The sequence below is a fragment of the Anomaloglossus baeobatrachus genome, chromosome 1, assembly GCF_048569485.1.
Source record: "Anomaloglossus baeobatrachus isolate aAnoBae1 chromosome 1, aAnoBae1.hap1, whole genome shotgun sequence".
NCBI lineage: Eukaryota > Metazoa > Chordata > Amphibia > Anura > Aromobatidae > Anomaloglossus > Anomaloglossus baeobatrachus.
This window is the reverse complement of record NC_134353.1, coordinates 119,187,318-119,202,261: the sequence shown is the minus strand read 5'-3', so window position 1 is coordinate 119,202,261 and position 14,944 is coordinate 119,187,318. Positions and strand designations below refer to the sequence as shown.

The 14,944-nt window shown below is 44.9% G+C and overlaps 1 protein-coding gene across 5 annotated transcripts in view; it reads left to right on the top strand.

Annotated features, from left to right (window-relative positions):
* ATP8A1 (ATPase phospholipid transporting 8A1) overlaps positions 1 to 14,944 on the top strand; it is a 324,895-nt gene that overhangs the window by 60,008 nt on the left and 249,943 nt on the right. For all 5 annotated transcript variants that reach the window (XM_075347005.1, XM_075347007.1, XM_075347004.1 and 2 more), the window contains exon 5: positions 7,986 to 8,084. In XM_075347005.1, coding sequence (XP_075203120.1) covers positions 7,986 to 8,084 — 99 coding nt within the window. The remainder of the gene's footprint in view (positions 1 to 7,985; positions 8,085 to 14,944) is intronic.

Sequence of the window (14,944 nt, the reverse complement as noted above, 5' to 3'; positions counted from 1 at the left end):
GTCAGTGCGCCTTTTTTTTCCTAAACGTGTTTTTTTACAACCTTGTTGACTATATAGAACAAAAGTTTTTATGGTTCTGTGAGGACAACCCAATATATTAGCAATTTCAAGAGTGCTGCATCCCTTAGTGAGACTATTTATGACTTATCAGAGTCAAAGTAGATTTGTCACCACAGAATGACCAAACAAAGTAGAAGTGCTCGGTGCTTTATGGTGGGGCTAATCATGTACATCCACCTTGCTTGTTTTCTTTATGTCTCCAGCTCCCTCCCCTCTTCTTGTATTGATGGCTCGATCTCCATTCAGCCAGAGAAGGGTGAAGATTAGTTGTAGATTAGTTGGAAAATGAGCAGGTGTCAAGGTGCACCTAAATATTCGGCCCCGCGATGATCCATGTGTGTCTGTACTTGGTTTGAACAGTCATCCTTTGCTCAAAGTCCCTTTAAATGTATTGTTTGGCCCGTTTTGGCCCATTTTTCTGAGGAAAACAAGTTGCCTAATAATTCTGCACACCTTGATAAAGGGTGTTGTTTCCTTAGTTCACATCGGCCCTCATTACACAAATACGCATATGTCACCATTTTGGAGCCTATTAAGCACTGCCTTTGGTCATCTAGGCACAATCTGTATGTCAGTTTGCCATTAATTTCCTCTCTGACTGTATAAGTCACTTAGTTCTGCCCTTTACACCTATATGGATTATTACACAAGGGGACGGCCGGAAATCCCGAGACTTTACCTGTGGTAGGCATAGCATTCCCTCATTGGAAATCCCCTCCATTATCAGAGACTGGGGCACTTGAGCTCATTTCTCAGTTTGGCCTCATTCACACCTTTCATTATATTTCCATGTATGAGAAAAATGAGCTAATTTTCCTGACTGGATTTTGATCAGAGTGTGGTACAAGTGTCATCCAATTTTCTCGAACGTGGAGAAATTAAAGTCTCCACGTTATCCATTCTACCAGTCCGTGAAAGCTGGACCACACTGGGACGTGATCCGAGTGCTGCCCCATTTTTTTTTTTTTTCCTGGACCCATTGGATTTTGATCTTGCCCTCAGATCAAAATTGTATGTCTCCTATATTTTTTTTTTTCCGTGGGCTGCTCAGCCCAAGAAAAACAAATCTGACGTGCACAGCCCCATAGCATGTCACGGGTGCAAGTGATATCCGTGAAAACCATTTATGGCAACCCTACCCGAGATTCGGATATGTGACTATCCTGCTGTGTGGACATATGGGAACCATGGACGTGTAATAGAAAATGTATTTAGATATTCAATCGTTACCCCCCCCTACCTTCCCCCTTCTCTTTAGAGGTGCACCAGTGAATATTGTCAAGATGGGAAGATATTCAATATCATTCTGCTCTATTATATAGATTTGTGCCGCAGATCCACAGAAATGTAAGAAATGCTCTGAATCATCATCGTGCCCGAATATAGCTTATATTGTACTGTAGCTGACGCTGGAGCTTGTATGGTGAGGCTATGAGGACCATTGTGTGGGTTTTTCCATTTGCACATTGGACCATTATTAGTGAGAATAATAATGCTGTATGCCTTTATTCCAAAAGGGCACTGTTGTATCAGTGTATCAGCAAGGTCTGCACTTTCTGTACTCAATAATATTCCACATGCGCTTACTGTAGGACACCAGGATGATTTATGAGGAGGACATCAAATCTTGGGCTTCCATGGAGCCATCCTTTCCGGTAATGCCGATGACGTGCTATCTGTAGCTTACAGCATGTTACACAGTGCCTCGTTTTAACATTAGTGCATGTGCTGAGGTTTTATAATCACTCGGGAACACTGTAAATATGGAACGATTACTGCCCTGCTGGAGATACGACACACATCCAGGAGAGGTATAATGCAAGGTGGTCACGTTTCGAAGTGTAACTCCACTTCTTCATCAGGAAATCCACCAGTATCTTTTCCTGATGAAAAAGTGGGGTTACACTTCGAAACGCGTTGAATTAAACCAGCTTTCATTATACCTCTCCTGGATGTGTGTCGTATCTTCAGCAGCGCAGTAATCGTTCCATAATTACAGTGTTCCAGAGGGATCTTTGGCTTCTTTAGCACGTGGACGCTGCAGCAGATGGTTACAGGCTTTACTTCTGCTTGTGTGATACACAACCCAATAAGGTGAGCACATTCCCTTATTACTGTTATTCCTTGTTGCTGGGTAAGACCCTTTTGTGTTCTTTTCCCTCCAGATTTTACATAGGATTTATAATAACGGATTAGTTGAAAGTGATGAGATGTGATGCGGGATTCTTGTATTACTGCAGTCACCGCTAAGATGGGACGAGGTGCGAGGTGCAAAGCAATGAGAAGCTGCTGGTCGCAGTCTACAAAACGCCATTATAGTCTGTCCAAGAAGTCAGTATCCAATGAATTGTGAGCATTTGTATCTTCCACTCTTCACTCCCCTATTTTAGTAGTCAGAGACCCAACTTTCCCCATTCAGGACAGGAGATCCTTGACAACGCGCTAAAATGGCTTAGTCTGTACGGACCTCATCCAGCGGTCGATGGCTGATCCTGCCGCTGGTGGAATTGAAGTGACAACCCACAGCCTGGGATTTTGTTATATAAAAGTTAAAGGTGTTGTCCGCTGACATGTATTGATGACCCATAGAATATGTCTTTATTACCACGCGCCCTCTCTAACCAAATGTCCCTAATGTCGTCCTATTTCTGTGCTTTAAACCAGAGCTCAGGAATGCTTTGTGCTCTGGACATTGTTTTCGTTGATTTTCCCAGGGAGTTGCACTCTGATTTCCCGGGGAGCCTGCCCTCTGATTTCCCGGGGAGCCTGCCCTCTGATTTCCCGGGGAGCCTGCCCTCTGATTTCCCGGGGAGCCTGCCCTCTGATTTCCCGGGGAGCCTGCCCTCTGATTTCCCGGGGAGCCTGCCCTCTGATTTCCCGGGGAGCTGCCCTCTGATTTCCCAGGGAGCTGCGCTCTGATTTCCCGGGGAGTTGCACTCTGATTTCCCGGGGAGCCTGCCCTATGATTTCTTGGGGAGCTGCGCTCTGATTTCCCGGGGAGCTGCGCTCTGATTTCCCCGGGGAGCTGCGCTCTAATTTCCCGGGGAGCTGCGCTCTGATTTCCCATCATCACAGCATTTTTTTTACCACTGTGACTTGTGTGGCTGCTGGATGATGGATTGGGCAGTAACTCCACTTCTGCGGGAGACCCTATATTGGATCACACTGCTATGCGCTGTCCAGCTGCTGAAATTTCTTTTCTCGGGGTAGGACTCTTTTTGTAGTTTTAGCAGATTTTTTGCTTCATATCACCTATTACCAAAAGTGATCACAAGCAGCTCTGTCTCCCTCCAGGACCCGGCTTTCTAGCAATGGTTGGCTCTGAATTTCTGGGTTTTGAGATCCACCGTGGCCCTCGTCATTGTGAAGGGACCTGATCTTGTGTATCTCCAGACGTCACTTTTTGCACTGACCCAGCAGGATCAGATCCTATTCTAAGCGTTTTCCAAACAGTAGATGCTCCATAATGTTACAGTTCAGTAATCAAAGATGTGGCACCGCTGGGTAAGTGCAAAGTGAGCGATCTCGCTCAGTGGCTCCTCTGGTGCATCACTGAGAGCGAGTCTGGTCTTTAAAGCCCACATTTACCAAAAATCTCATAATATGCACCAGATCTTTAATGCATTCCCTTTTATTGCTGGGCCGATTCCTGGGACGTCACTTACTGAGCTGCTCGCTATAATGTTGATTTAATCCTGGTTTTCTGTTCTGCAGATCGAGCAGTTTTCTTAACGCTGCGCTCTATATCTTCTCTCACACCACTGATTGGCAGTTTTCTGCCCATGCACAGTGTACACAGAAAGCTGCCAAGCCGTGTTGGGGGTGGAGTTATACTGAGCTCATGAATATGGTGGACTATCTGGAGGCATGCCAAGTGATAAGTCACTGTTTTATCAGCAGTAGACTATCAACACTACAGCAAGCAGGCCAGTAAGTGACACATCCCTGGAATAAGGATCTGTCTCTACAATATAGTCCTCTCATATTAGGTAGCACAAATCTGTGGACCGATTCCTTTTAACGATACATTTGGTGCAAATTACACCATCCCGGCGTTTTTAAGCACTGTAGTATACCTCTTAATTTTAGATTACAGCCTGAAATCAATGCGACAGGTCAATGCAATTTATTATTTACTGAAATTGTGACTTTTTGTCTGGTAATTTTGTACACTTCTCAATTTTATAAGAGCAGGAGACCATCACAAATTGCTACTTTTTATACATGTTAAGGGCTGCAACATCAATGTATTTGCACCAAGTGTTTAAGGCAGCTATGCACTGACTACATCTTGTGACCTCTTTTGCAACTTTTATATTGACAAGCAATCACAGATCTCGTACTCCACACCAAAAGAACCACCACCCTCTTTTTTTTTTTTTGTACAGTAATATTGTTCGGGCATTTATGATAATTAAAAATGCTTGTTGCATTCATAATAATAAATGCCACCATCGCGTTTTACATACAGCTCACACTTTTTAACCCTTGTCTGGTACCATGTAATAAAAAAAAAAAAATCACTAGTGGTACCAATCTGCATGGGGTCTCATTGATCAATCCCATGCTACCAGACAGGCGTTAAAGGGTTTGTCCCATTTCATAAAATCTTGGTTCACAGGTGCAATTTATTATATAAAAAAACAAAACAGACCGCCCTTTATTCACCCTCCCTGGGTCCAGTGATTGGTTCGGCCTCTTTGGCACTGACATCCCGCTGACAGCACTGCAGCCAATCGGTGAGCTCGGCAGCTCTGCCCGTGTGGACGGACCGCCCTGCTCAGAGCTGCTGAGCTCACCGATTGGTGGTCGCACTCTTGACATAACGTCAGCGCCTCAGCAAACACTGGACACTGAGGGCAGCGGAGGAGACTCGCGAGGGTCAGGAAAGCGCAGTTTATATTTATACTGCCCCTGAGGACTAAGATTCCATGAAAGGGTAGAAGCCCTTTACTGTCTGACTGTTGAGTGATGCTTCTCCTAAGTAAGGAGGACTGTCTCCATGGTGGATCCTCTCTAATGAAGATGTAGGATGGGAATATCTGCATGTACTAATGGAATGTGATAATGTCCTGGCGGCACACAGGTATAACACAGGCATTATTTTTGTGAAGCGAGAGATGACATTTTACCTGATTACATAGAGCATTAATAATGCACTTCCAGGATCTGCTGCCGCAGGCGCTGGAGATGCCTCCTCCACTCCTAGAAATTGTGACCATAATGGACATTGAGCCTGAGTAACGGGTCCCGCTGACGGCAGAGGATCACAGCCCGGGCTGTCATGCGACTGGAAGCGACAGCAGAAATGTTCAGTGTCGGAGAAACATCCAATTCTGGACGGGTTATTAATCCTGTCTAATATTTGGACAGTGTTAATCTCCGACTATCGGTCAAACTAATCAAAGTTGCTCACGGTTATTTTGGGTTCATTTTGTCATAATTTGTCACGTGTAGCATTGTAAGAAAGGCCCTTTTTTTCCAACCAAGCCACCAACCTCTTCTTCTGAGTGAAGGGCAAACCGTATATTAAGCACATAATAAATTAGTTTAATAAGTGCCCCCAATTCCCCCCTCCGACCAATTTTTATCCACCCACCATTAAACATGCACAGTGATAGGCCAATATTAATCAGCCCCTAGACAGTGGGTGTCATGACAGGTGTCATCACCCCTTTATGGTACGGTTTAGTCTTTCTTAGACTAAGTCATTTACTTCCCAGAATTACGATCGTGTCCTATTAGGCCATTTATTGCCCAGATTTTACATAGTTTTATTATATGCAGATTTTTGTAAAATAATTTTGGCATTACATGAATATGCCCGATGTTACGGGGTAGTTCTTGTGGCTGTTTTTTATGCCTTCATGCTGTTCACATCATTGTGGGGGCTTATAACGTTACCATTTTCCAACATTAAGCATTTCAAAGGAGTCAATCAGCAGGTTTTTTTTTTATGTAATCTGAGAGCTGCATGATTTAGGGGTTAAAAGACTAAGGGTACTGTGACACTTTAGTGACACTCCAGCGATCCCACCAGCGATATGACCTGGTCAGGATCGCTGATGCGTCGCTACATGGTCACTGGTGAGCTGTCAATCAGGCAGATCTCACCAGCGACCGGTGACCAGCCCCCAGCCAGCAGCGACGCGTGGAAGTGATGCTGCACTTGGTAACTAAGGTAAATATCGGGTAACCAAGCGCTTGATTACCCGATATTTACCTTTGTTACCAGCGCACACCGCTTAGCGCTGGCTCCCTGCTCTCCTAATCAGAGTACACATCGGGTTAATAAGCAAACCGCTGTGCTTATTTACCCGATCTGTACTCTGGCTACGTGTGCAGGGAGCTGGCACTGGGAGCCTGAGAGCGGCGGACGCTAGTAACCAAGGTAAATATCGGGTAACCAAGAAAGGGCTTCCTTTTGGTTACTCGATATTTACCTTGGTTACAGCTTACCGCAGGCTGCCAGAAGCCGGCTCCCTGCTCCCTGCACATTCAGATCGTTGCTCCCACACTGTCACACACAGCGATGTGTGCTTCACAGCGGGAGAGCAACGTCCAAAAAATGAACCAGCACTGTGTGTAACGAGCAGCGATCTCACAGCAGGGGCCAGATCGCTGCTTAGGGTCACACACAGCGAGATCTCTAATGAGGTCACTGGTGCGTCACAAAAACCGTGACTCCGCAGCGATCTCGCTATGTGAGAAGTACCCCTTAATTCAGCAATGTGTCACTTATCAGGTTGTGTTCTGTTTACTTACACTGAACAATTTATTGCTCGTTAACTGCCCTGACTAGAGCTCAGGAGCCTGCGAGACTAACCACACAGCCTCCTATGAGAAGCAGCTCACGATCAGTAGATAATGTACACAGAGAGCTGTGGTGTGGGCGGGGTTAGCTTTCTGAGTTTTGGTACGTCTAAAAACTGTCAAAAACTGCTGCAACTAAGTGACACATCGCTAAAATCAGGGTCTGTTTCTTTACACTCTCAGATGAGGGATCAAAAACCTGCTGACGGATTATTTTTAAACTACATACTTTTCAAAGTTTATAGATATGTCTCGGCCGGCTGCTGTTGATGTCTCAGCACACAGTCCTGGGGATTGCCGTTACTATTTTTGAGCCAGCTGAACGCCCTATATCTTATAGGGATGCCTCCTGGGGTAAGCATGATCCAACTAGGACTAGGTAGGCGTCCCTCGCCTCTCCTTACCCGCTGATTTTAAGCTGGTTGATATGATGCTGTGCTTGGTGCGCAGGCGCCAGTTCTCTGTTGTAATGAGGAGTATTGTAGCATCGTGTCACCATAGCCGTGACACAGACATGCACATTTACACTTCAAGGACATTCACACACTTTGGGGGTCTTACACCCGGCACCCCACCAACCAGCCTTTCCAAGCTCCATTCCATGTGTTTATACACCAAGCCGAAGCTTGTAACATTTGATTGGTGGGGTGCTGGGTGGTGGACCCATAACCATCTGTTATCAATCATCCATCTTGTGCACGGGTCATCAACATATTGACATATTAAATTAGTTTGGCTTATCGAATTCATCTGCATATGTGGGGTTTAATTGTTTGAGGGGTCCTGATGTATTGTGGATGGGTAGCTTATTGGATTGCACTTGAGGTGGGCTTCTTTACAGGCACATACCTCTTTATAGCACCTTTTTTTCTATCTGCTGATGCTCACCACCTTCTGTTATATATTGCCTGTAAGGGGAATCTGGGCTTCTCGACATCAAATCCTTCCATAGGTTTTTTTTTTTTCATCTATTTTTTGCATGTTCTGTTCAACATTTGTGTATTTTCATTGAGTCTAAAATAAAATGAAAATTTAGCAAAATATGATAAAGGATTAAATGGAATATATTCCAAGTATTGCCGCATCACTTTGTCTTCTTTGTGTCTTTTTAGCAAATTCCCGACGTGTCTCCCACTGGGCGATATACAACCCTGGTCCCTCTGCTTTTCATTTTAGCCGTGGCTGCTATCAAGGAGATCATAGAAGATGTTGTAAGTAATAAACATTTCTTTACTTTTGGCTATTCGGTTTCTGTATTTGGCTGGAGATGGACTTTATACTTGTTGTCGTGTAATGTAACATGATGGGTATTTTGTTGCCTTCTGGATTTAAATGCCGCGGTGAAATAGAAGCAGCAAATATGTCCATTCAGTCCAGACTAAGTTTACGAGCTATAACTTTGAGAATTATAATAAGAGTTATATTTATTATGCTGGCTTATATTCTGTAGACCTCACCATCACTGTCCACATTGAGGCTCTCAATCTCCATTCCCTAATAGTATGTTTTTGGAGCAAACCCCCACGCATGGGGAGAACATACAAACTCCTTACAGATGTTGTCCTTGGTGGGATTTGAACCCAGGAGCCCAGCGCTGCCGTGCTAACCCCGGAGTTAGTAGATTCATTCTTTTCAGACTACTTTCTGGAGCCTTGTTCCTCTCCAGTGGCCATTTGGCCTCCAGCATGTTGCCCCTTAAGGTACCGTCACACATAACGAGATCGCTAGCGAGATCGCAGCTGAGTCACGGTTTCTGTGACGCAGTAGCGATCCCATTAGCGATCTCGTTATGTGTGACATCTACCAGCGATCAGGCCCCTGCTGTGAGATCGCTAGTCGTTGCTGAATGGTCCAGGCCATTTTCTTCAAAGGCGATGTCCTGCTGGGCAGGACACATTGCTGTGTTTGACACTGTGTGACAGGGTCACAGTGACTGCTGAGATCGTTATACAGGTCGCTACTGCGACCTGTATTATTCCTGCATCGTTGGTAAGATCTGACTGTGTGACATCTCAACAGCGACCTCCCAGAGACTTACCAGCGATCCCTATCAGGTCGCATCGTTTTCGGGATCGCTGGTAAGTCGTTGTGTGTGACTGGGCCTTTACTTTTTGTCACACTGTATCCTATCTGTGCTCTGTCGGGAGTGAGATAAGGGCTATGTGAGAACCTTGTCCAAATCTCCCTGACAGACCATTTAGGATCAATTATTCACACTGTCATACAATTGGAGCAATGTTTTTTTTAAAAAACCTAAATATAGTTCCCAAAGGTGGGTTTCCCATCTTACAAAGTGACAGCGTATTACAAGGACCCTCACCGATCCTGAAGATTAGTTGGCCACAGAAATGATCAAACATTTTGCTTTTTTAAAGGAGTTGTCCACTACTTTGGCATTGATGGCCTATCCTTAGCATAGGTCATCAATGTCTGATCAGCCGGGTTCCGACACCCCGCACACCAACCAATCAGCTGTTCTTGGTCCCGGCTGCCGGATATGCTCAGTTTCGGTGCTGCTCCTGCTTCTGATAGTGTCTGCAGCAGGGTACTGCACATCCACCTCTATTGATTAGAATGGAGAGTGGATGTGCAGTACCTGCCCGCGACCTCTATCATGAGACTGAGCAGTGCTGGAACAGAGCATTTTTGGCCGTCGTGACAAGAACCGCTGATCGGCGGGGGTGTGGCGTCAGACCCCGGCCACTCAGACATTGATGACTTATGCTAAGGATAGGCCATCAATGTCAAAGTAGTGGATAATCCCTTTTATATTTCGAAAAAGCGTCCACCCCACTCTTCATAAACTGTAATGGGGACACAAGGCTGAATCGTCATTCACATGAATGATGAGGAGACCCTAGGGGGACGACATATCTTATTGGTATGCTATCACTTTATAAGGTGGGGAATATTTCTGTTACATGCATTTAATTTCAAAAAAGTATCTTCTTTTTCTTACTTGTTCCATTAGTTGTACAGAGTGGTATAAAAAGAATGGTCTTGGTGACTGATGGCATTCAGCTATGTCCGACAGTCCCGTAGACTGTGAATGGAGTGAAGGGTCCCAACAGTTAGATCCTAAGTAATTAGCAATTGTTATGGTGAGCTAATCCCTTTAATGACATAATATATTGGGTGCACACAAAATACTCCATCGTTTTTGTAAAAACCATGTGTGGAGTTGGGGAAAAGTTATTCCTTGATTATGGAGCAATTAGGATGTACCCAATGTGTGTTTTGCCTTCCAGTGGATTGGCACATTAAGTTATAAGAAGTGATGAGCGTGCACTACCGTAATGGGGTGCTCGGTACTCGTTAAGAGCAGTTGGATGCTTAGATGGGCGCAACTCGAGCATCTGTGTATAATGGAATCAATGGGGGGCTCAAGCATTTTTCTGGAAGGTTTCACAGAAAAAAGCTGGAGTTCCCCATTGACTTTCATTATACTCGAGCACTCGAATCACAGCCATCCAAGCGTCTAACTTCTCGTACCGAGCACCCCATTATGGTGGTGCTCACTCATCACTACTCATAGGTTGACTTTGATGGGCCGTCTTTCAAGCTTAAAACTATAAAGCATTATCCTTCAATAAATCTTGATTTTTCCCAAGATCTTCCCCACCTGATCCTACCACTGTCTCCCCGTGACATTGCTTGATTTTATTCAGCCACTTTAGGCAGAGGGTTGATTTTCCTGCTTCTTGCAGCGCTGTTGTTGTCCTGTGCGTTTGAGCTGTTCTCGAGCTTCGGTGCTGAATTCACTGCTGCAATTCTCTCAGATATTATGTTGTAAATTTTACTTTGTAACAGCATATAATGTATTCTGCTCAGGTAGCGGCAGCAAAGAAATGCTTTTGGGAGCTCAGTAGAAGAAACCTTGCCTGGGCCTCTCGGGAGACCTTTGTTATCGTGGATATGGTTCCCTGACAGTGTCGCTCATGCAGTCACTCCAGACTTTTCATTTTTGTCTGAGTTCCAAATCTGTCATCTGTTGTTCTTTAAGAAGTTCTCCATTCTCTGAGAATTTTATTGCTATGGTAGGTGGCTTTATCAGCAAACCTACTCTGACTCCTACAGACGCATTGTGTAAATGGAAAGAACAATGGTTCATCTACAAAAATAGAAGCTTTATTCAATGATTGGTATAAAAATGCATTAATACTAATAAAAAAGTGCAGTTAGATAGAAATGTGATCATTACCTCTGCATTCAGACTGGATTGAGGGGTGGAGTTGAGTAAGCAGGAGACAAATTAGTAAAGAGTTGCAATAGTTCAGGTGAGAATGAGTCAGAGCAACAGGAAGAGTTCTTACAGAGTCAAGGGTAAGGGGTACTTCTCACATAGCGAAATCGCTGCTGAGTCACAGGTTTTGTGACGTACCAGTGACCTCATCAGTGATCTCGCTGTGTGTGACACTAAGCAGCGACTTGGCCCCTGCTGTGAAATCGCTGCTCTTTACACACTGTTCTGGTTCATTTTTTGCTCGTTGGTCTCCCGCTGTGCAGCACACATTGGCATGTTTGACGGCGGGAGACCAACGAGCACCGACTCTGTGTAAGCAGCATACGCTGGTAACCAGGGTAAATATCGGGTAACTAAGCAAAGCGCTTTGCTTGGTTACCCGATATTTACCCTGGTTACCAGCATACACCGCTTAGCGCTAGCTCCTTGTATACGTAGCTAGGGTACACATCGGGTTACTAAGCAAAACGCTTTGCTTAGTTACCCGATATCTACCCTGGTTACCAAGTGCAGAGTCACTGGTGGCTGGTCACTGGTGAGATCTGACTGTTTAACAGCTCACCAGAGACCATGTAGTGACGCACCAGCTATCCTTACCAGGTCATATCGTGGTCGGAATCGCTAGTACGTCGTTTAGTGAGCCGCTACCCTAAGGAAAGGTCGAATTCTAGAGAAGTTTTTGAAATGCAGATGACCTGAGCAATCGAGTGATCAGATATAGGGAAAGAATGAAAGATATGAATGAAATATATTATCCCAGGACAGTGAGCATGGTTGAACTACACATTGAGATAGCAATTTCAGATTTAGGTAGGTTGGTAGAGGGAAGTAATAAAGTGACCACACAAAGCCCTGATCTCAACATCGTTCAATCTGTCTGAGATTACATGAAGAAACAGGAGGATTTGCACAAGCCTCATACACAGAAGATCTGTGATTTAGTTCAAGATGTTTGGAACAGCCTCCTTGCTAAGTTCATTCAAAAACCGTATACTGTGTTTTTCCAAAAATAAGACACTGTCTTATACTTTTTTTTTGCCCCCAAAAAAGCGCTAGGGCTTATTTTTGGAGTAGGTCTTATTCTTGGGGAAGGTAGGTTAATACCCCCAAAAAGCAACCCCCCCCTACTTCCCAGGAGACTCATACTTACCAGACCCCGGACGTCTGTGTTGCTCCCCCAGGTTCTCCCTGTGATCTCCGGAGGCCCCACACAGCAGGTATGCTTTACAACGTCCCCTCTTGCTTCTGGCCAACACACTCACATACATCAGATTGCACAAACACACTCATACACACACATCAGATCACACACACCAGATCACACACACAATCACCAATCACATTGCGCGCGCGCGCACACACACACACACACACACACACACACACACACACACACACACACACACACACACACACACACTCACTAGTCACTCACCACATCCGGTGGTACAGAATGACTCCGGCCGCAAGGAAAGATGAGAGGAAGTTAATCATCGCAGGCCCTGTAAGCATTCCTTCTGCAGCCGCAGGTCCTTGGGCTCCACAGCACTGCGTTTCAGGATCCTGCCGGCCAGAAGAAATCGGTATCGCTGGATGTAGTGAGTGTGTGTGTATGTGTGATCTTATGGGTGCGGGTGTGAGATCTGATGTTTGTGGGTGAGCGATCTGATGTGTGATTATGTGAGATATCTGATGTGCGATTGTGTGAGCGATCTAATGTGTTTGGGTGTGCGATCTGATATATGTGTGCAATCTGTTGATTGAATTTTATTTAGATTTCTATTTTGTTCATTCACTTTACATTTTGTATTTTAATCTAAATAGCCTGACACGTGTTTTGCAGAATATGCTTCTTAGAGAACTTTACTGTTACGTTGGGTTGCTTTATCAAAACTAATCTTGTTGCCTACACCCTTATACAGCACTTTGTGCAGATTTTGGTTTAAACTACAATCAACAGGCAACCCTGACACACCAGCCTAACTAAAGAACTGAGACGGGCTTCCAGGATTACTGATCCCATTCCTATGAGCACTTCATCGCATACAAACAGACCCTCACCACTTTCAAGTCCAAATTCACTGCTGCAAAACAAACTTACTTCTCATCTCTCATATCCTCCCTGTCCAACAACCCTAAACAGCTATTCAACACCTTTTTAATTCTGTCCTTCATACCCCGGTTCTTTTTCCCTCTCCTATCATATCAGCTGAAGACTTTGCCACATTCTTCAAGCAAAAAATTGTCAATATCAGAGATGGCTTTGCTCTACAGTCCCCACAGCCCCTCCAAAATATTCAGCCCTCTTCCTCCAAGACCAGCTTCTCAACCATTACTGAAGAAAAACTTTCCTCTCTACTCTCCAAATCACATTTCCCCACCTATGCACTTGACCCAATCCCATCCCACCTCATCTCCAACCTCACAACACTCTTCATCCCAACCCTAACTCATCTCTTCAACCTATCACTAACAACTGGTGTCTGTTGGTATCTCCCAAGGTTCAGTCTTGGATCCCTCCTCTCCTCCACCTACACCTTCAGCCTGGGACAATGTCTGTCTGCTATTTCATCCTTTTTCTCTTCTCGATTTCTGAAACTTAACAAGGGCAAAATGGAAATCATCATCTATCCACCATCTTATTCAACTTCCCCAAAAGACTTATCTGAGTCAATGGCTGCTCACTCTCCCCAGTCCCGCAAGCTTGCTGCCTCGCGGTAACCCTTGACTGTGCTCTCTCCTTCAAGCCTCATTACCGCTCTTGTTTTCTGTCCATAACCTGCATTGTTTGTGAAAAATAAAAAAACGTCTAAAGTTGTGTGAACATTCCCTTAGGGTACGTGCATTCTGGACACGGCATACTTTTTCTTCTGGAGACACTATCGTCCTTGGCGGGAAAACGCGCTGCCCGTGCCCACGATCAGGACTAGTGATGCAGTGTAATTTTGCTGTGTTCTGCTCTGTAAGAATAAATTGACCTGCTGCAGCTCAGAAACCGGCGCCGTATGTCTGTTAACAGTGCATCTTGGGCTACTTTCACACTTCCGTCTTTTCACATCAGTCACAATCCGTTTTGTGACTGATGTGATGGATCCATCGCAGATAGTGTGAAAACTGATGCGGCGGATCCCGTTAAACGGCTATGTAAAACTATATGAATCCATTCCGGGGGATGAGAGAGTGTGAGATTTTTTTGTAACCAGAAAAGAATTTGCACATCTAAGCATGCTCGGTTGCTAACAGATGGATCAGTCACCGGAATCTGTCATTTCATGGATTCAGACGGATTCTAGCACCTATAGGCTTCTATTATGAAACACGACGGACATTGACGGATCCGTTGCTGTCTATTTTTTTGACGCACACAAAAAAGTTACATTCTGCGTTGCTTCCGCCCGGCTGTCAGTCATTCCACGACGGATGAAACGCAGGGCCAACAGTCACAATCCGTCGTTAATACTAGTCTATGGGAAAAAACGTCCTACAAATTATTTTGCAGGATTCAGTTTTTTTCTCAAAGTGACGGATTGTGACTGATGGTAAAAGACGGAAGTGTGAAAGCAGCCTCAAAGATCAATAGTGGGCATAAGATTACTGTGCTTGTACTATACAGTGCAGTGTCCAAAACGCTGTTAATCCGGATTGTGGGGACGTACCTTAAACTGCAGATTTATACGACAGATTGTTTGTTCTCCGTTACCATGAAGACACATTGTCTGCATAAGGGGTACTTCTCACATAGTGAGATCGCTAGCGAGATCGCTGCTGAGTCACGGTTTTTGTGACGCACCAGTGACCTCATTAGCGATCTCGCTGTGTGTGACACTG